Source organism: Protomyctophum bolini (assembly GCF_963924005.1).
Source record: "Protomyctophum bolini genome assembly, chromosome: 12".
Classification (NCBI taxonomy): Eukaryota; Metazoa; Chordata; class Actinopteri; order Myctophiformes; family Myctophidae; genus Protomyctophum; species Protomyctophum bolini.
The window spans coordinates 32120918-32143185 of NC_137873.1; the positions used below are offsets into that span (position 1 = coordinate 32120918).

The following is a 22268-nucleotide window of genomic DNA, read 5'->3' on the forward strand; positions in this document are numbered from 1 at the left end:
CAAACAGGCTTTGTGGGGAGAGGTGAGTGGGACTTTAACACTTACCAATCTCACAGTTCTCTCCAGTGTATCCCTGTGGACAGTAGCAGCTGTAGCCCGTTCCCTGTGGGAGGCACTTCCCTCCATGCAGACAGGGGTTGGTCACGCACGGCTCCGCTTCCACTGAAAAGAGGAGAATGAGTTCATTAAAGTGCTTCTCAAACATCTCCATGTCAAGGAAATGTATTCAGTTGGCCACAGACCTCCATTTAAAATCACATTTCCGTGCCATGGACCTGCTATGAGAGAAGATTTGTCAACATTAATTTGTCAATCTCTTTCTAAAGAGAGAAATGAAATGGGCCCCAAGTGTTATACTGGTTCCTCACTTTGTTGAGGACCTTCCCCAGACCCCACTTTGAGAATCACTTATTGATGGGCCAATAGCTGATCCCTTTTTTCCCCTGTCAATTTAGTTATGTGGACTCTCACTCGCACGCACGCGCACGCATACACACACAGTCTCTTTTGAATGTGGATCACAAGCAGTGGTGGAAAGTAACTAAGTACATTTACTTAAGTACTGTACTTAAGTATAATTTTGAGTTATTTGTACTTTACTTGGGTATTTCACATTTTCAGTACTTTTATTTCACAAAACATATACAGTATTACCCATTTCAGTCCTATAGGCCTATATACTGTACATTTTGGCCATTTGAAAATAGAAGATCTACAAGCTCACTACTTTTGCTTTGTACTTTTGATACTTTTTAAGTACATTTTTCTACCAATACTTTTGTACTTTTACCCAATTACAAATGTATTTCCTGACTTTTACTTGCAACAGAGTATTTCTATATTGCAGTATTGATACTTTTATTTAAGTAGCTACAAAATGTGAGTACTTTTTCCACCACTGCGGATAGCACGCACGCACGTCAAATGCAAGAATGCACACACACGCGCACACACACACACACACACACACACACACACACACACACACACACACACACACACACACACACACACACACACACACACACACACACACACACACACACACACACACAGAGTCTCCTTTGAACGCGGCGATCACAAGCCCAAAGCGGCCCGACAACCCTCGCCATCAGCCTCGCATGCAGCCCACCGTCACCATGGTTACCGTATGGTAAAGCAAAGCTCCGGGGCTCGCTGCGCTATAGCTATAGCAGCAGCAGCAGCAGCAGCAGCAGCAGCGCTATAAGTGGTCAGTGAGGGGGAACCACCCCGTGGCAGGCCCGGGTCCGCCCCCCCCCCCCCCCCCCGCTAATTCAGCCGTGGACTCGTATGGTTCGTATATATAGCGCACGTGTGTGTGGTCTCCCTCCTAAAGACCCGCAGATTTCCATATGAATGGAGGGGATCCCCCTGAGCCGCTCCTTATGTCACCTTTTTTAAGGGTCTTTGAGAAAGACCTGCACGACCACAAAGGCTCTGCTGTGGGAGTCTTTGTTCGTGGGGATGTGCGTGTAACGTCCGATTTATACTTAGTTGCGCACGGGCGACGCAGAGCGATATTTAGACATCTTAATGTCTAAATATCAAGTATATCAGTATTTACCGCTTACCTATAACCTCCTGTACATGCTGTACCAGATGGATATACTTATGTGGATATCTTAGTATCTTATTCTATTTTTCTTCCTGTTTTTTCCTTGCTCCCCGTCCCCCCTCCTCTTTTTCTCTTTTCTCTCTCTTTGTGGAAAAAACTTTAAAAAAATAAGAGCTTGCACAAAAACTAATTTCGACCCAATGTTTTACACCCGTAAACATGTGATGTGTCAATTAATCCGATTCCGAGTGGTGTGTGCACTGAAAATAGCCAATCAACACAGCCGACGAGATTGTAGATTGGCTACCCCTTTAGGGGGAGAGAGCACACACGCATTAATCACGCGCGTGCATGTGTGTTTGTTTGCGAATGTTTACTCAACCACACACCGAGAGAAAATCAATAGCGTGGCTACGACCAGGCCCAAAGGCAGATTCTGCCCACATCAGCAGATGTCAGCTATAAGCATCCTCCTGATTATCATCACACGGCAAAAATACCCAGCGGTATTGGCACTCGGAGGGTGCAGAAATGGACCCGCTATGAGGGTAGATGAACACTTCTCTGTGTGCCTGATTGCAGCGCTATACCGGGGAACAAGATGTGAACATTGGGAGGAATGTAATAACACTGAAGGGTTTCTATCTCGCCATCTCTGGTGAGGTATACTGCCTGTCTGGATCGCTCATTTCCACTCTATTAGTTTGTGAAGCGCTATACAGTCGAGAGAGAGAGTTGGAGAGCCCACCCGGTGGTTTATTATTCTGCTGAAGTCAGGTGCTTTATAGGCCGCCGGTGCGTTACGTTTATTACTGCTGTAACCGTGACTCGGTTTTGGTTAAAGCGCACCGGCGTTGAATCTTATCGTTCAAGGTCAAGTCATACTGTGTGTATGCAGGAGCGCATACGCAAATATGTGAATATGTGAAAGTATGTGCATATTGTGTGTGAGTATATTTGTTTGTTAGTTTTGTTCTGCGTGCGTGCCTGCGTGCGTGTGCACAGTGCACACCTATGCAAGTGTGCATGTGAAAAGATAAACCTGGTCTGACTGGCCGTTCATTAAAGAGAAAGAGAAGAGGAAAATCAATAAGCTAAAGAATGAGGTGATTGGTAACAGAGTTGACGGTAACAGGCTGTGGCGTTGACGTGCCTGTCTATGTAGAAGGCGATGACAGTGGGGATGGTGCCTGTCTGTGTATGAGGGGACAGAGTTGACGGTGCCTGTCTGTGTAGAATGAGGTGACAGAGGGGATGGGGCCTGTCTGTGTATGAGGTGACAGAGTTGACGGTGCCTGGCTGTGTAGAATGAGGTGACAGAGGGGATGGTGCCTGTCTGTGTATGAGGGGACAGAGTTGACGGTGCCTGTCTGTGTATGAGGGGACAGAGTTGACGGTGCCTGGCTGTGTAGAATGAGGTGACAGAGGGGATGGTGCCTGTCTGTGTATGAGGGGACAGAGTTGACGGTGCCTGTCTGTGTATGAGGGGACAGAGTTGACGGTGCCTGTCTGTGTAGAATGAGGTGACAGAGGGGACGGTTCCTGTCTGTGTAGAATGAGGTGACAGAGGGGACGGTGCCTGTCTGTGTAAAATGAGGTGACAGAGGGGACGGTGCCTGTCTGTGTAGAATGAGGTGACAGAGGGGACGGTGCCTGTCTGTGTAAAATGAGGTGACAGAGGGGACGGTGCCTGTCTGTGTAGAATGAGGTGACAGAGGGGACGGTGCCTGTCTGTGTAGAATGAGGGGACAGAGGGGATGGTGCCCGTCTACTCTGTGCACAGCGTCTAATGACACAGCGACACGGCAGTAGCCGGACTCAGAGCTTAACTAAGCTGAAGTTATGTTTCGTAGTGTGACAATGTCGCTCTGTCATGCTGTGTCACTCTATGCTGCTGAGTCACTCTGTATACCAGTGCTGCTCCGTGTGAATCTGTTACTCTCTAATGCCCTGTGTTACTCTCTTTCACTCTCTATCACTCTACGCTGCTCTGGTATGACTCTATGTTACTCTCTATCACTCTATACTGCTGAGTCACTCTGTACCAGTATCACTCATTGCTGCTCAGTATGAATCTGTGTTACTCTCTTTCACTCTATGCTGCTCTGGTATTTACTCTATGTTACTCTGTATCACTGTCACTCTGTGTCACTATAGTCTGTGTTGCTTGAGCAGACCATACAGTACAAGCTCACGAGTCGCAATGCGCTTGCCTTATGAGCTTGTGTACATCATCATTTTGTCTGCAAGACACAGTACTTTGTACAATTATAGATCGGGGCTTCAGAGGCAGGGACTCTACGTTTTAATTCTCTCCAGTAAAGGGCAGCCGGGGCAGGGACAGCGGGGAATATTATGCCGCAGCCCCGCGGCAGCTGTGAATGTGAACCCAAAGCGGTCGATGCCTGTGCTGCTGCCAGCGGCGAGAGATCAAGAGAGATAGAGGAGGATGTCAGAGGAAGAGGGTATAGCAATGAACAGAAGGAATAGAATGGTGGCACGAAGGAATAAATGAAGCAAGACCGTGAAACAAATAGGTAAGACTGTGCGTGTGTGTGTGTGTGTGTGTGTGTGTGTGTGTGTGTGTGTGTGTGTGTGTGTGCGGGCGCGCACGTGCGTGCGTGCATGTGTGTGTGATGTATAGAATGAGTAACGTCGTCCAGGGCCCGGGAGGATTGCAGAGCCAGCATGGGGCCTCTTTCTCTTCCATTCTCTCATTGATTGGACAGCCTGATGAGGTACTCTGTGACCCAGTCAACAGAGCAAACACTGAAACACCAACACACACACACACACACACACACACACACACACACACATGCCCACGCACACACATACGCAGAGACAAAGACAAAAGAGTGAGAAATAATAAAAAGAAAGCTGTATGGAGAGAGAAAGAGAGACAAACAGAGAGAGCGAGAAGATATAGATATATAGATACTGTATATAGCTAGAAGGAGAGACTGTGGTCGAGGAGAGAGAGAGAGGATGTCTCGAGCGAAGATCAATTATCGAGATCCAATCTCCTGTGACCTGCTCGATCGACTTCCGCTGCTCCAGTCGCGCTTTCATCAACGCCGTCGCTGTGCGTGTGTTTATTGTTTATCAGGATCCCCATTATCTTTTTGCTAGGACAAAAGCTAAGTCTTCCCCATGGGGTCTGACATTTTTTACATTTTCTTTTGTGGCTTTTGCCTTTATTTTATATTTTTTATGGAGGGACAGACAGTAGGCTGACAGGAAATGGGAGAGAGATGGGGTGTGACATGCAGTAAATGCCGGGAGTCGAACCCGCGGCACATTGCCAGACTGGATTACCAGCCAAGGTGCCTGGACCGCTGAGCCACGGCCCAGGCCCACAAATCATTTCTGTACATTACATTAGGGATGAGACATTTTGGCCGATATCGATATCAGATATAAATAATTGCTGTTATGGCCGATAAAACCGATATTACCGATGTCGATATGATCTCATTCTGTATTGAAAAAATATATAATAATTTTGTCCATTCTGAAAAATACATGTAACAGGGTGTCTGCACTGCAGGCTTAGGCAAGTCAGATTTAACTTAAATACCTTCAGAGTCCATAGGTGTCTGAGGTAACTGATAATAACTAGCTTTAACTGGGATAACAAATCTCAGAGAATTAGTATAATCATCTTACAGAGAAGGAAGGTCAGCCCTTACAAAAATATATATTACTGGGGAGCTAATATTCATACTGGTTACACGCACCTGAGATAGACTGGTGCTCTTTGGAGCTTCAATCTTGTCAACCATCCTCTCTACCTGCTCTAGTGTACTCCTCTCTTCCTCTATCTCCTTCCCGATACTCACTTAACCCCATAGTATTGTCAACTTTAAAAATGTGGATCCAATTTCTTTCACCTTCTATATACGCTACCATCAAAATGAATCATCTATTCACGCCATCTACTATAGACTCAGCATTCAATAGATGGTACGATGTGGGAATTAGGTGCTTTAAGGACTTGCATTCCATAGTATTCCCTCCTCTATGCCACATTTCATCTTTCCCGTAACAACTTCTTTAGATTTCTCCAGATCCGTCAGTTTGTATAAGACAGGTATTCAGCTCATTCCCACATCGCCCTAATGACCAGAAATGGGAAAAACTGCTCCTAATGCTACCAACTGAAAATGGGTTTGTTTCAGACTCTTACACATTTATCTCATCTCTTACTGATACCAATTACACAAGGTTTACAAAACAAATGGGAAAGAGAATTAACTGAGTACTGTATTGACAGATGAGTGGTGGGCAGACGCACACTATACAGAGTCAACTCAAACACCTCATGTGCATGCCATTCAACTGAAAGCAGTACATAGAGCTCATCTTAGTAAAGCCAGGGTGGCTGAAATGTATCATGAGGCAGACTCGAAGTGCGACCGCTGTGCCCAGACACAAGCAAATCTCACACATATGTATTGGTCTTGTCCCCAGTTACAGCGATTCTGGTCACTTTGTCACACTGTCAGACGTGCTGGAAATTGCGCTACAACCCTGTCCATTGATAGCTATATTCAGGCACACCGTCAAACCCCTTACAGTACACGAATCAGAAGTTAGAGATTATTGCTTTTGCAACACTGTTAGCTAGAAGAAGAATATTACTATCTTGAAAGTCGCCAAAACCACCCTCTCACTCAATCTGGCTCAACGATGTGATGTACTTCTTAAGCTTAGAAAAAATGAAATTATCTCTCAGAGGAACCTCCTATAAGGCTTCGCTAAGGTATGGAGACGCTTTATAGAATACTTACAATATTCGTACCTCTCTGGATTAGACTGCTCGGTGTGACCCAGTGCCTCTCTCACACGTGTACAATACTTTGACTGTGACCCATGATGTGACCTGTGACTGTCCCCAATAAAAATAAACTATAAATGAAAATTGAATAGAGAAAAGAGAGAGAGAAAGAGATATTGGGGGGCTGTTTCTACACTCCTCCCTACTGTATATGTTGACTTTGACAGAGAATGGAGAATCATATATTGTATGCTATAAATAATATAAATTGTACTGCTATTGTGGAAGAGTGTTCTGAGTGAGTGTTTGTGTGTGTGCGTGAGTTCGTGCATGTAAGATAATGTGTTTGGTTGTGTAAAGGATGTCATGGTAATACTATATAGCTGGCGATATGCAAGACCTTGTGACTCCACAGGGTCCTCTGCGGTCAATCTATAAATCAGCTCTGCTATAAATCAGCCTCCCAGGTGCTAGTCATTAGCTCCCTGTTGTTACACTCTGCGGTCCACTCTCTCACTCTGCGGCTCAGTGCCTTCCAGTCAACATCTCAATCAGCCGTCCCCTCTGCTCTGCACACACACCACTGGTGGACTGTAGTAACTACGTACATTTACTTGAGTACTACAGTGTACATAAGTCAAGTCAAATGTATTTATTTTTGGCAAGCACATGACATTTCTTTTTTTTTGAACTTTGTTTTTATTCAAAAGTTTCTCTCTTTTTTTTTTACACCAAATAATAATAATGAACAGTCAAACAACAATGAAACATATCCATGAAAACAAAAAACAGAAGAGACAAAAAATACAGTACATGAAAAGAAAAGAAAAGAAAAATAAATAAAATAAAAACAGCTTAATATAACTATAGTTCAGCATTTTCCAAGTTGAGTTAGGCATGAGGAGACTAGCTGGAGACATGACTCACAATACAGTACATACATAAAAGCATTTTTTTTTTTTTTTTTTTTTCAGACACAACAACCACTACACAACTCTTTTCCAGACCCAACAACCTCTACACCTCTACACAAATATTGAAACACCCAGATACAGTATCACAGAAGTCCATTTAAGTATGAAACTGTCCATTTTTAATTGTAGCCTTGCGGTCATTTCTTCCATTATATAAACCTGCTTCAGTCTCTGCTTCCATTGGGTTATAGTAGGTGGCTTTATTTCCTTCCAATTTACTGTTATCATTTTCTTAGCAATCAGTAAAAGTATCCTTAATATGTAACTCCATGCACGCACGTCCTTTGGTATAATACCAAGCAGACATAACTCAGGACCAAAAGGAATATTCAACCCCAGACATTTTTCGATTTCCTTATTAACCTTTTTCCAAAACCCTGCAATTATTGGACAGTCCCAAAAAATGTGTGTATGGTCCCCGATCTCGCCACAATTTCGCCAACACAGTTCTATGGATGGTGTTTTCACATACGAGGAGATGACCAGAGGAGTGTTGAAATACCTAGTTTTGAGTTTCCAATCGAATTCCTTCCACATCTGGCTATTTATTCCCTTGTGGCAACTTTCACACATATCCTCCCAGGTTTTGTCTTCAATGATTATATTTAGTTCCAATTCCCATTTATCCTTAATGTACCATGTGTTTTGAGAAATATCATCCAACGCCTTATATAAATTGGAAACATGTTTTTTGGTAGGGAATCTTTTTTCTGCAATACCAATGAAGTACATCTCAATATCATTTGGGATCTTACTAACCAGCTCTCTCTCTCTATGATCTGTGATATAATGTCTTATTTGGAAATACCTGAATAAATCACTTGAAGGGAGTTTAAATTGCGTCTGGAGTTGAGCAAAGGATTTAAAGATCGTTCCTTCAAATAACTGATTTATGGTTTTAAGCCCCTTGTCAGCCCAACGACTGAATCCAGTATCGCTTATGGATGGCAAGAAATCAATATTACCCTCTATTGGCATTGCCCTTGAAACTGACCCTGGTCCCCACAATGTTTTCTTAACTGCTTCCCACACCTTTAATGTATGTTTTATCCATTCATTTCCTATTTTAATTTTGTTTTTATCAATTGTTTTTTTATCAAGGAAGGGTAATGTTGACAGAGACACCCCTTTCATTGTGCTCTGTTCTATTTGGTTCCAAATTGTCTCTTCATCATTACTTATCCATGCTACAATTGCAGTCAACTGAGCCGCCCAATAGTAGTGCTTTAGATTGGGAAGGCCTAGGCCTCCCCTATTTTTTGGCAAGAGAAGTGTTTTGAGCCTTATTCTGGGCTTTTTATTTTGCCAAATAAATTTTGAAATCATTCGGTCAAGCGCCTTGAAGGTGGAGATGGGAACTCTGACAGGCAAGGACTGAAACAAGAACAGAAGTCTAGGCAATACATTCATTTTCACCGTTTCAACTCTACCCAATAAGGAGAGAGGAAGGACATCCCATCTCCCCAGGTCATTTTTAATGGCTCTAATTAATTTTGTATAGTTTGCCTCAAATAATTGTGTAGGATTTGGTGTAATTACAATTCCCAAATATCTAAACCCTTGTTTAGACCAACGAAATGATACATCATTGTTTAATTGTGTAGGCCAGGACCCAGAAATCATCATAGCCTCTGATTTGCTTTCGTTAATTTTATAACCTGAGACAGAACCATAACTTTGCAGGCACTGCATGAGTGGGGGGATAGAGAGGATTGGATTTTTTATGAAGAGCAAAACATCATCGGCGAATAGCGCCACCTTGTGGACGAACCCTCCATCATCTGGAATGCCTTGTATCTGAGTATTTCGGCGTATAGCTTCAGCTAAACATTCTATGCTGATTGCGTAGAGAATCGGGGATAATGAATCCCCCTGTTTTACGCCCCTCTCCACCCTGAAAAATTCTGAACAATGACCATTAACTCTAATTCTTGATTTGGAATTATTATATAGCAAATTAATCCAAGAAACAAATTCTTCTCTGAAACCCATTTCTTTCAAAGTCTCTTCTAAGAAGAGCCAATCTAATCTATCGAATGCTTTAATCCCATCAAGGCTAAGAAGCATCGAAGGGTCCTTATCCCTTGCAGCTATTGACTGTATGTTTAATGCTCTCCTGATATTATTTGTCCCCTGTCTTTTCCATATGAAGCCCGTTTGCTGGGGGGAAATCAATCGTTTAATGTACTTTTGAATTCTGTTCGCTAATATAGAGGTTAGTATCTTGTAGTCCACGCACAGAAGACTGATTGGGCGGTAACTAGAACACTGTATGGGGTCTTTTCCTTCTTTATGTAATACCGTTATGATGGCCTCTGACCATGATTTTGGGGGGTCCCCTGTTGATAATACAGAATTATATAATTTGCATAGCCTGGGAGAAAGTTCGTTTGCAAAAACCTTGTAATATTCCCCTGAAAAACCGTCTGCTCCTGGAGATTTATTATTTTTTAAGTTGGAAATGGTTTCCCTTATTTCCTCCTCAGTGATGCGTTTTATTAGTTTGGATGCTTCCCCCTCTGCCAATTTATTTAATTCAAGGGGTCTCAAGAATTCAATAATCTTTTCTCTTTTAAATTCTTGTTCTTGGCCCTTGTATAATTGTTCGTAAAATTTTGCAAAGGCATCCGAGATCTGTTTAGGCTGCGTTTCAACCAGGTTGGTTTCGGGGTGTCTGATTTTAGCCACGGCACGACCAGATTGGGCCTTCCGGAGTTGAAAGGCCAACAACCTGCTCGCCCTATTCCCCATCTCATAATATTTTCTATTAGTATACCTAAGTGCCCCCTCGGCCTTGTATGTTAATAGCTCATCTAATTGTTGTCTGGTTTCTTTTAATTCTTCCAGTGTTTTCCCATTCCCAAACTGCTTGTGTTCTTTTTCTAGTCTTTTTATTTTGTTTTCCAATTCTTGTTGTTTTGCAAGCCTTTGCTTTTTTATTCTTGCCCCTATAGAAATAATCTTCCCTCTGATTGTGGCTTTACCCGCATCCCAGACTACTGAGGGTGAAACAATCCCATCATCATTTATAGCGAAGTACTCCAAAATGGCACCCTTTATTTCCTCCTTAATACTGGCATCTGATAATAATGAGGCATTAAGCCTCCAGTACTTTAAGTGGTTAACTGACTCAAAGCCAACTTTCATAGAAACTGGGGCATGGTCTGAAATAGTGATCTGTCCAATAGTGCATTCTCTGATACGAAAAAGATCCATCTTTGACACACAAAAGTAATCCAACCTAGAATAACTGCCATGTACTTGGGACATAAACGAAAAATCCCTTTCATTTGGGTGAAGATGTCGCCATGCATCTACCAAGCCTAACTCTCTCATCATGTTTGTTAAAGCCATGGCCTTTTTGGATAAAGTTTTTGTTGATGACGGTAGTTTATCCCACTTATTGCTCAAAGTACAATTCTGATCTCCTCCCATGATTATAAACCCCTCTCCTTTGTCTGCAATTAATGCAGCAATCTTTTTACTAAACAGAGGGCAATCTTCATTCGGGGCATACACATTCAAAATGGTGACCTTTATGCCTCCCAGTGTCCCAACTACCATTACATACCTGCCCTCTTTATCCTGGAAGGTTTGCTCATTGCTGTAATATACGGATTTACTGAATAAAATAGCCACCCCTCTCTTCTTTCCACCCGCATACGACGCTCCATACACTTGATCTACCCACTCTCTTTTAAGTTTTGTGTGTTCGATCTCAGACAAATGAGTTTCCTGAATCAAAGCCACGGAGCACTGCATTTTCTTCAATTGACTAAGTATCTTTTTCCTTTTTATAGGGTTGTTGAGACCCTTTATATTATAGCTAATAAAATTTAAACCTGCCATATTTTTTGCTTTTCATTTTGACATGCCTCCCCTCCTCACCACACAAGCCCAACTCTGCCCCATAAACACACACAATGAATTTAAGCTGTATAAACACTGAGTCCCAACAGTATGTCAGGAAAAAATTAACACAACAAACAAAATTCCCCATAGAATGCTCCAACCCAAAAACCAAAACACACAATAACACCCCTTGGAACATCCTGGGTTGAGAGTAGCTCTCAGGTTTTGCACAGAGTGCAGCTGCAACGGGCCACCTCCTGGTGTCGCCCTCGTCCCATTGCTCGATTCGCATATCTCCTAGAGCATGCATAGGTCCCCCTCCTCTACCCCCCCTAAAACCTATCTGAAATCAAGAAAAGAGGAATACTAGGGATACTCAGCCCCCCCCCCCCCCCCCTCCCTCGGCAGGCACCCCCCTTGATGATACTGAAAATAAAACCATATTGAGGATATTCCCATGTCTCTCTGTCCCCAAAATACACTTGTTATCCAACATATATTTGCATGATTGTTATTAATAACCAAACCTAAATAATACCTCAGTATTTAGCCTGCCCCCCCCCCCTTTCATATTCTCAAATTCCACTTATATCAAAATAAAACAAACAAAAAAAACAACTTAACAAATCCTTGTGGACTTACTTCCATTTTTATGCATTTCTATCTGCCCCCCCCCCCCCCCCCTTCTCCCAAAGCATTCCCCTATATTCAAATAATAACCATTGCCTTAGTTTTCTTTTTTTTTACCTTAAGTTCTTATTACACTAACAAATGTTTCACTTCGTCGCAACATTCCTTCAGATGATACTGACCTCCTGGACGTTCATAGATGTGATTCAGAATATCTGGATACCTCTCTGTCCTAGACGTCCCTGGCTGGAATACTTTAATGTCTGTTGCTATTCTTGGTCGTCGTCCTGAATGGTGGGTCTGTTGTCATCTGGATTCAATGGACTGCTTTTTTTTATGGCTCTGATGTCCTCCAGGTTCAGCTGACGGCTTCTTCTTTTCCCTCCTTGTGTCTTCCACCCGTCTTGCGCCAGCTCCCTGTCGAACATGTCTTGTTCCTCTGCATCCACGATGATTTCAAACTGCTTCAGTGTCTCTCTAGCATCCAGTAATGATGGGAAAACCTTCTCTCCGGTGTCCAAAAAGATCTTTATTTGGGCCGGGTAGATGGTGCGGGCTTTGATTTTCTTATCTTTCAGCTTTTTAATCACTTCCCACACTGCCTTTCGCTTTCTTTGTAGATTCTGTGAATAGTCATGGTCAAATACCACTCTTCTTCCCTCATACTGGATGTTTCCCTGTGACCACGCTTGCGCCAGGACTGTCTGTTTTACCCCATAGTCAAGGAAGCGAATGATTATGGATCTCGGGGGTGCTGTCGGCTCTTTCGGTTTGGGTACAGTGGCCCTGTGCACTCTCACCACCCTTACAGACAGTTCTTCTTCTAATTGCAAATTTTCACACAGGAATCCTTGAATAAAGCCAGGCATATCATTCTTTTCTGCGTTTTCTTTTATGCCATACACGCGGATGTTGTTTCGACGTGACATATTTTCCATTTGGTCACACTTAGCAGCTAGGCTGGACTCTCTTTTTAGCAAGTAAGCTAATGCTCTGTCATGTAGCATGCTCCGGTCTTCTGCGTCACTTACTCTTTGCTCTGCCGTAGCGACTCTCTGGTCCAACATGTCCATCCGTTGTTTTATTTCAGTCATGGATGCCTCCAGTCTGCCCAATGAAGTCTTTGTGTCTCTATAAAAGTCACTGTTTTCAGCTCGTAGCTTCCGCAGCTCTGTTAGCATCTCCGACTCCACGTTCCCTCCAGCAGCCATGGCTTGCGATGGTTCACCCGTTAGCTTTAGCTGCGTTAGCTTCAGCTGCCTTGTATTTGGTCTTAATTCGGACTCTTCTGTGTTTCCTTTGCCCGAACTTTTCGTAGTCTTGCCTTTCACCATTCTTTGACGACCATTTCAGTATATTTTCGTTCTCATTTGTTAGGTTTGGATTAGTTTTAAGGCTATTTTGTAAATAGGTTCAGCGGAGCTGTCTTTCACACGTCTGCCTCGGTCATGACGTCACCGGAACCTCAGCACATGACATTTCAATGTAACTTTTTATCCTCAATTCTGTGGTACACACAGACACAGAAAGCTGGCTATAGGCGGGGCTATAGCGCCACTTATCAACAAAAGCCCCGGGGACTTGATTCCATTGTGGTCCATTCTTGTGTGTCCATTAAATTTTTTAGGGGAAAGGTTCTAAATATCAATACAACGCATCGACATGGACAAGGGACATGCACTTCTTCGCGATTTGCACTTTTGAATACTTGAGTATTTACAGTACTTGAGTATATATATATACGAATGTACTTTGTCCACCATGCGCTGCCTGGAAATCAGCCATCCCCGTCCCCTCTGCAAACACCACACAACTGCTCGCCAAGCGGAGCAAAGGAAATAAATCACCATAGTAATGCAATGATAGCGTGATGCGATGCCCGGAGGGGGGGCTCCCTCTGCCGCCCTGCCTGCCTCGGCGAGAGGATGCATCCTATTCGGACTCCCATTATCATGAAGAGAAAAATAAATCACAGCAAAACCTGGGCGGCCCGCGACGCCAGCCCGGGGAGCCATGGCTGGCGCGCCGCTGGAGCTGTGATCTTATATGATTTGATTTGATGTGAATCTAATCTACAGAGCTTGTGTGTTAACTGTACGGAGACGTGAGCCGCGCGAAGTGCGTCCACCATGTGGGAATACTGTGCAGACGGATGGCTGAACACACAAAGAAGCACATGATGGCTGTGAGATCAAACTGGATCCTCCAAGTGAAATCTGCTATAGCGGCAAAGTCAGGAGAGGAGACACTATGAAGGATATGTTTCTACTCATTCAAATGGATATGATTTTAACGTACACAGTATCAATGTAATGCATCCATTGGTAAAGTGACGTGTGTAGTATGGTGCAGTGTAGATTATGCAGTATAGATTATTATGTACTGGGTAGTTTTGTTGTCTGAGGCTAGTTTCTTCAGTGTTGTAGTCTAGGCATTTCCAGATACCATAACGCGTGGTGTATATAGTGGGTATAGCGCTACTATTAACTGTAATGTTAATTACCAAATTCTTGTTACAGAGTGTGTACCATATTTTTTGGAGTATACTGTGCATATATCGCCTACTGGCACCGCTGATTTTCTTGTCTGGCTGCTTTCATAAATCCAGCCTGCCGGTCTGTCTGCAGTGGGATCAAAGTGCTGTCACCAGAGCGTGGCAGAGCACACAGAATTATTTTGTCACGTTCCAACAAGATTTCCGTGAGCCAGAGTGACAAGATGGTACGCATGGCAACGAGCCTATAGGTTATATAGTACGTTAGCCAATCTGTTGGCGAGTTGCCCTACTTCACACAATGACAAATAATACCTCTTATTATTTCCGACAGACCAAAAGACCAGAGAAAATATGTTCTCAGACCCGTCCGATGGTCTGGAGCTACTGTAATCTCACAAACTACTAGACGGATTGGTGGCCCATTTCTAGTGAATGCTGCCAGTGTAGGCCATGGGAAGTCAGGAAGTGGTATATTTCCTGGGCTCATGGTGGTGCTATGGCAGCCTCATTTTACATTTCACTGTTAAAGCAATTTCTTTCTCCATGGATTCCTTTCATCATGCTCTCCTCATATAAACTGTAGGCCATGCCCATTTTGTTTCCACCTAACAAGATTTTCCGCCATTTTGGCGATCATCCCCGAATGTGAAATATAAACAACGGAGGAGGAAAAGGCTATTACACTTTGGCAGAAATGTGGCCGTCCATTGCAGACATTCTGCCACTCTATAGCTCTTTGTGCTCCATTACTCAAGCAGTCCCGCTATCATAGGCCCACAGCTCCACCATAACCTAAAACAAAAAAAACACAAAAACACTTAAAGGAGCATTCAGTGATTTGGGTGATTTGGAAAAAACCCCGGTCCGCCCCGGTAACAAGATGTGCACATGCACGCACTACAGTGGGGAGACACGCAACAGGCCAACAGCACGCTCACCAAGGCCCGCCCCCGCTCAATCAGGATTGGCGGAAGGCCCCTCTCTAACCTGATTGGATGACGGCTGGGCCACCAAGCCAAAAACGAAACTCTTTTAACCCAGGGGTTAACTGGGGACAGGGAGGAACTCCTTATATGGTCAGCACACTCTATAGTAGGCAGGATTATCACAACAAAACAAAAAAATCACACCCGTGTGAACCGAGTGGTGCAACTCCCCTCTCTCTCTCTCTCTCTCTCCCCCCTCCTCTCTCTCTCTCTCTCATTAGCAGGCAACAGTGCAGCACTGTCTCTCTCTCTCTCTCTGTTTCTGGCACAACAGCGCCCATACTGGTACTCATACTGGTGCTCATTAACCAACACATAGGTGAACACGGACATTGCTGTTCCTTGGAGTGGTTGCACCACTCAAAAACAAGTGATATTTGAAATCACTGAATATACCTTTAAAGTAAACAGTACACCTTCATCTAGTACAGTTGACGTGATGCCACACATCGTCCCTGCAATGTCACATTCTGCCTCTTACACAGGCCGGGGTATAGATAATAGATCACCCTGCCTGGCAGAGATAGGCGGTTCTCGTTTTAAACAGCCGTGTGCTTGATAAGTGATAACGATACCAAACAAAGCCAATTATTGTCTTGCACCCTCCACTTATAGCACCAAATGCATTTAGCTTGTCTCTAACGCTGTTATCTTGCTGTCCTTTACCGCATACAATCTCTGCTACTATCTGCACAGGCATTCCCGGTTCAGTTTAATGCGCTGAACAAACAGAGACGATTGCTATTCTGATGCACAAACAGGTATGAAGGTGTTTATGAAGCATTCTGTCACTGATTGAGGTGGATAGAGGGCGGATGGATGTCACAGCACCCCGATGCCTGATTTATACTCGGGTGACGACGTGACGTGCAAACTCTCTCTGTCAGCTCGTACATCCAATATTAGGTCAAAGTATTTGTTGTGGCTTTCGCCATATTTTGATTGTTTTGTAGAGGGATAGAATCACAGTAGGCTGACAGTAAAAGGGGAGAGAGATGGGTTGGGGGTGACATGCAGTAAAGGCCGTCGGGATCGGGAGTCTAACCCGCGGCACACTGCCAGACTGGGTTAGCAGCCAAGGTGCCTGGACCGCTGAGCCACGGCCCAGGCCTTGAAATTCTTAATTGCACAGGCTTTCACTGTTGCGAGAATAAAAGGGAGGTACTGTGTGTTCAAATCAATTAAAGTCAGGCAATAAACAGAACACAGAGACGAACAGACTCACCCGATAGAGTGGCGTTGGTGCGGTTCAATCCTCGCCGGCTGCCCTCCTCATCCATGTTGCCAGGCAACGGTGCCCCCGACCCCAGAGAGTGAGACCAGGCGGGTTCCTCCTCCTCCGAGGGGGGTCCAGAGGGTGGAGGAGGGGGGTAATCCGGGGAGTAAGCCCGCTCGGCCGCTCCTCCTCTTCGGACAGCTTTCTCTAAAGGTTGAAACACCGCTTCCCAGGGGACGGGACTGGGGTCACTGGAGCCTCCTTGGTGCTCGTCGGGTCGCGGCGGCGGAGCGGGGGCCTCCGCGGGGCCAGGGGCCGGGGACTGGGATGAGGCGGGGGGAGGTGATCCGGAACGGGACGGGGCCGAAGGGGACGGGGACGATGGGGACGATGGGGACAGCGACGGGGACGGAGATAGAGACGGGGAGGAAGACGTAGCGGGGGATGAGGATGAGGATGAGGTTGAGGTTGAGCCTACACCGACCGGCCCCGCGGTGGAGTGCGTATCTGTGGGCTGAGCCGAATCCGTGGGGGTGGGGGTGGGACCGGCAGTGGTGGTGGTGGTGGTCTGCCCTCTCCGGTGACCCCTCTCTCTAGACCTTTCCCTGGATCTTTCCCTGGGCTTGCTGGTGCCGGACGGACGGCGAGACACCTGTATCTCGCCTTTGGCCTCGGCGAGATCCCCGCTGCCCTCCTCCTCCGCGCTAACCCTGCTCTTGTCGGCCCCCCTCGCCTTATCCTCCTTCTTCTTGTTGCCCCTCCCCCGGCCTCTGCCACCGGCTCTGGAGGTGGCCGTCTCGTCTCTCCTGTCGCCCGGCTGGGTCGTGGTGGCGGCGGCCTGCGAGGGGTCGAGGCGGGCCCCGGCGCCGTCCGCGGACGAGGTGGTTTCCGACACAGGGCTGGAGGCGGCAAAGGAGGAGGAGGAGGAGGAGGAGGAGGTGGTGGTCTGGCGCTCGTCGTGGCCCTCCGTGGTCAGGGCAGGGTGGGCGGAGGAGGATATCTGCCCCGTGGTGGTGGGCGATTCCTCACCGGCTGGCGGCGGACTCTGCCTGGAGGTGCCCAGGAGCCATGAACGCCCCCAGGAGAATAAATCTGCGGGGCCCGGAAGAGAGAGAAAGAACGGATGGAATGAAAAAAGAGGAGGATGGGAGCGAGTTCAGTTTGAGGTAGACAGGATTAAGGCAGCCCAGAAAAACAAAGCACACAGCACTGTATGAATTCTCTTCCCCGCTTCCTCCTAGACGGCACAAAGCAAACTCCTGCTCCTTGTCTAAAAGCTCCTTGTCTAACGATTTGTCAGCCCTGCGCCAGCAAATCATACATTGCTTTAGCTCTGTGCCGCCGTCATATAGGAGAATGTTGACTTGAAGGAAAATGTTAATGATGCAGACGCAACACGACAAAGAATGAGCGTAAAAGGATTCATAACCCGATATTAATGAATTAAGACTCCACTTCTGGAAAAGGCTAAGCTTGATTGAATTACGTCTTATGTAGTTTATTCCCCTTTATTTCTCTTCGTGGTTCTTTATGGGGTCTATCCTGTTTAGATCTTTACCTACATATCGTCACTATCGTCACTGGTGGAAATGAATGAATGATTCTGTTTGTATGTTACTTTTGACTCATATGTAACCTGAAAATATTAATAAAGAAAGAAAATATTAATAAAGAAACATTGATAAAAAAGCCCTAATACGTCGATTTAATATAAATATTTATAAAACCAAAAGATAGAATTTGCCACTTTAGCTTTCCAAATCTTTCTTGTGTCGCATTGTGAGCCTGTTTTCACGTGACACTCACTACGATATCCTCTCCCTCCCTCTCTCTCTCTCTCTCTCCCCCCCCCCCCTTGGCTTTCATTCCCAAATGCTACTCTATTGATCGACATTGTGAAGGAATAAATCCCGGCTGTTCCTCTATATTAGCTCATTGATTCTAGGTAAGTAGATTAATAGCGTAGATGATATCATATCCACTTGCCTGGAGCCGCTGTGCTTGAGAGATTGGACTGTACACTGGCCCAGGTCCCCGCCGTGGGCCTCTCTCCACCCCCCTCGGGGTCACTCTGCCCTGCGGTCGAGTCCTCGTCACCGGTTAGGTAGTTCCAGGGCTTCCACATGGACTTCACGATCTTTGACATCACCTAAAATAACAGGACAGGCGGACGAATGGATGGAGGAATTAATTGATGGGAAAGTAGAAACTTGCAAGCTTAATGCACCAAAGATTGTCTGAGTAATCCCTCCCTGGGGCACTATACGAACCCAACACAACATGACAATTAATACATGGAGTGAGAGATAGCACACACTTTCTCTGCTATGTGTCTTGCCCGGGAGGAATTGTGATATCTCCTCTAGACTAAATTATGTGGCAAGTGGAAACAAACAGTGTGTGGATCTAGGTATGAATATCACCGGGTGCGTATAGGCGCATTGCGTAAAAAATAAATAACAAAATATATGTTTTTGTTATATGAAAACGAAACATGTGCGAGCAGCGAGAATCACACAGCGACCTTCTTCTGACTTGTAGGAGCTGGGGGGGACGTGGCCGGCACCAGGGGTCTCAGGAACTCTTCAGAGTCCAGCTCCAGAGGCTCTCCCCAGTCAAAGGAGCTGGATCCTGGCCTTCGCTGCAGGGTCACATACCACTGTGCAGACTCTGAGGACCAGGGGTCCGAGGCTGTGGAAGACATTCATTATTTCTGTCTGTCTGGGCACTGTTGGGATCAATATGTCATTATTTTCAGTGGTGGAAAGTGAGTATACATTTACTCAAGTACTGTACTGTTGAGGTGCTTTTACTTTATTACCATTTTTTTATACTTTATACCTCTACTCTGCTACATGTCAAGAGGCAAATATTGTCCTTTTTACTTCTTTACAATTATTTTTGCTTTAGTTACAGATTTAGTTACTAGTTACTTACAAATACAAAACATACATTAATTATTACAAAACATACATTGTAGATCCAAAAGTACTTTCACTTTTACTATATTTTAATGCCGATACTTTTGAACTTCTACAAAATTTTGCATACAGGCCTTTTACTTTTACAAGGCAGTATTTATACACTGTGCATGGCGCTGCTACGTCTACTTAAGCGAAACATCCGAGTACTTCTTCCACCATTGATTATTTTGGCTCTTTAAGTGCAACCGAAGACGGTGGCTTGCGGTTGTTATAATTGGCCGTTATGAGGGCGTCCTTACAAGCGCCATCATTGTGCAGGGTAGCCTCTTCCTCCAGGTCAACCAATCCAGTCCAATTAGACGGCGAAAGGTCGTAGTCATCTGCGGAGCTCGTCCTTGTCCCTGTGTGCAGAATATTGTTTTAAGTAGGTAGTGTTAAAGTGTTAAACAGATCAACTTGTCAAAGTGCTATACCACAATGTCTTTCTGTCTTTGTCCTGCATCATGTACTGTGCGTTTATTTGAAACACACAGTCTGCGAAAGAGTGGTGTTGTTGTGAGAGACTGGTTGTCGCCCCAAGCATGCCACACTTTTCTTCCCCTCTTGGGTCCCAAGCTGCGGAATGACCTCCTCCCCTCGGTCAGGACTGCAGAATCACCACACTCTACCGCAGCCTGAATACTCTGCGTGTCTGCCCCCCCTATAGCACCCCTCAGTCCTTGTATCTTCAGTTTACTGCAGATGCCAGTTACTGTTTGAATATCGTTGCTGTCGGGCAGAAACCTTGCATTTAAACCTTTTCAAGAGTCTCATGCAATAGTAGCAGAAATATCCTCACAAATTATGCCATGATGCAATGCACTGTGAGCTTGTAGAATAGCTTTCGAAGTGGAATTTAAAGTGGTCTGTCTGTGGGTTTTATGCATTTTGAACCAATGGAAAGTATTAACAAGACCTTGCGACACAATTACTACATTGGGTCCATTCAAGGGTTCTTTTGTTTCTCCATTTCTTTAAAAACTGTTATAAATATACAAGATTTCCACCCAACAGTGACGATATGCTATATAGTATGTACTGTATGTTATTTAGATAGGCGTGCTTTGATGTTTACCAGGTATGCTTATAGCACTAAATAGTTTTCTCTGTAAATTGCACTCTATTTACGGGACCATTTTCCCTGACCTTTGTTGACTAGACTTTCTAAATCGCAGTGTATTAAGAGTGATTTATTTACAGGCATTTAACTCTGCTAAATGCCCGAATTGCAATTTGTAATTGTGTTGTGGAGCTGTGCATCGCTTTATTTAAGAGACGGAACCAGTAGAGAATTACTGTCTGCAGATGGAGCTTCAAGACAATCCTGTCTGCTGTTTGAAATGATTCATATAGAAGTCTTTATCTTTTTAATTCCCTCTTACATATTTTTAAACAGTGCCGTTTTGTTCAGTCTCTCCTAACTTTTTAATTGTGTTTCTTTGTTTTTGATTTCATCGTGTTTTTATTGTGATTTATGCATGTTTACATTTTATAGTCTTGATTATTATTTATCATTGTGTGTTTTTGTTTGGTCGTCCTCGATTGGCAAACACTTTGGGTCAGCTCATGTTATTTTTTTAAATATACTACATAAATAAATATGACTTGAATACGATTTGAATTTGACTTGCATGTCAACTTGCATAATTAGGCTATCTTAGCTTAGAATCCATGCACACACAAATCTGCTCTGCTGCTGCAAACACTTTTGAGTATTTCAAGTAAGCCCTGATCCAGAAAAGTTTGTATTGGGAACCAATGGCCTATTATATTTGTCGTAGCGGCGAATAGCAGAACCGAGAAAGCCGGATGTGGCGCATCTGGTTTAGTCGTATAGCGACTATACAAACACAATTATTTGGCATAACGACTAAATTGGGGATAAAAAAGCGCCAGACCTGCTGTGGTGCCGGGCGTCTCTGTGGCTTGGTCAGGACTGTCTGTCCGTGAGGAGGGCTCATGGTCACCGGAGCCGGCCAGGTAGCTCCACGGCCTCCACAGGGAGCTGTAGATCTTCTTGATGGGACCCGACTTCTTCACGTTGCCTGAAAGAGACACCAGAGTCGCTCGTGAGACACGTGGTTGTGTTCAAATCGATCAGCCGGTCCTATAGAGTAGTGGTGAGTGAGTGACTGGTTTTGAATAGAGGGAGTCAGATGTAGAGCACTATAAAGTGAACTCATCTGCAAAAACAAATTGGGACACTACTCAGGGTCGCCATCAATGAAGTCATGGCCGTGGGACAACAATTAGAACATGATGACCAGATGAGCGTCAGCTGGGGTGATAAATACACGGCCACGGATGTGTTAGAATAACCGGTGTACGCACCGTTGTGTGATAAATACTTATCATTACATGTTATTATTATATCATTAAATATGCAAATAATTAACCTATACAGGTTCTCTCATTCTTCGTTTTTTCTTCTTCCTTTGAGCGGAACCAGCGCAATGCATTCTGGGATTGGTATAGAGCTTGGCTAGTGACCACCGCCTGTACCTTACATTTCATGGTGCATATGGGATAAAAAAAAGTGTCCACTAGGGTATAAAAAATGAATGATCACTATACACTCGAACGCCACACCACACCACTGTTTAAGAGACAAGACACAGTTCAAAGGTCGACAGACCAGAGACGGGGACTTGTGTTTGAGACTCAGACTCTATAGTCACACTCGAGTCACACATACACGTGTATAATACAAGTGACTTCAGACTCGACTCAGACTTGCCCCTAAAAGACTTGTGAACAATCTTTATTTTTGTATCTGGTGCTTTGATGAATGAAA

The 22268-nt window shown here is 44.6% G+C and overlaps 1 protein-coding gene across 2 annotated transcripts in view; it reads right to left on the reverse strand.

Moving 5' to 3' along the window:
- The window catches only part of LOC308324979 (neurocan core protein-like), a 108566-nt gene that overhangs the window by 24581 nt on the left and 61717 nt on the right, over positions 1-22268 (reverse strand). For both annotated transcript variants that reach the window (XM_080777344.1, XM_080777343.1), the window contains exons 8-13: positions 21373-21519; positions 19735-19836; positions 19036-19202; positions 18498-18660; positions 16521-17603; positions 46-162 (exon numbers count right to left, since the gene is read on the reverse strand). In XM_080777344.1, coding sequence (XP_080633470.1) covers positions 46-162; positions 16521-17603; positions 18498-18660; positions 19036-19202; positions 19735-19836; positions 21373-21519 — 1779 coding nt within the window. The remainder of the gene's footprint in view (positions 1-45; positions 163-16520; positions 17604-18497; positions 18661-19035; positions 19203-19734; positions 19837-21372; positions 21520-22268) is intronic.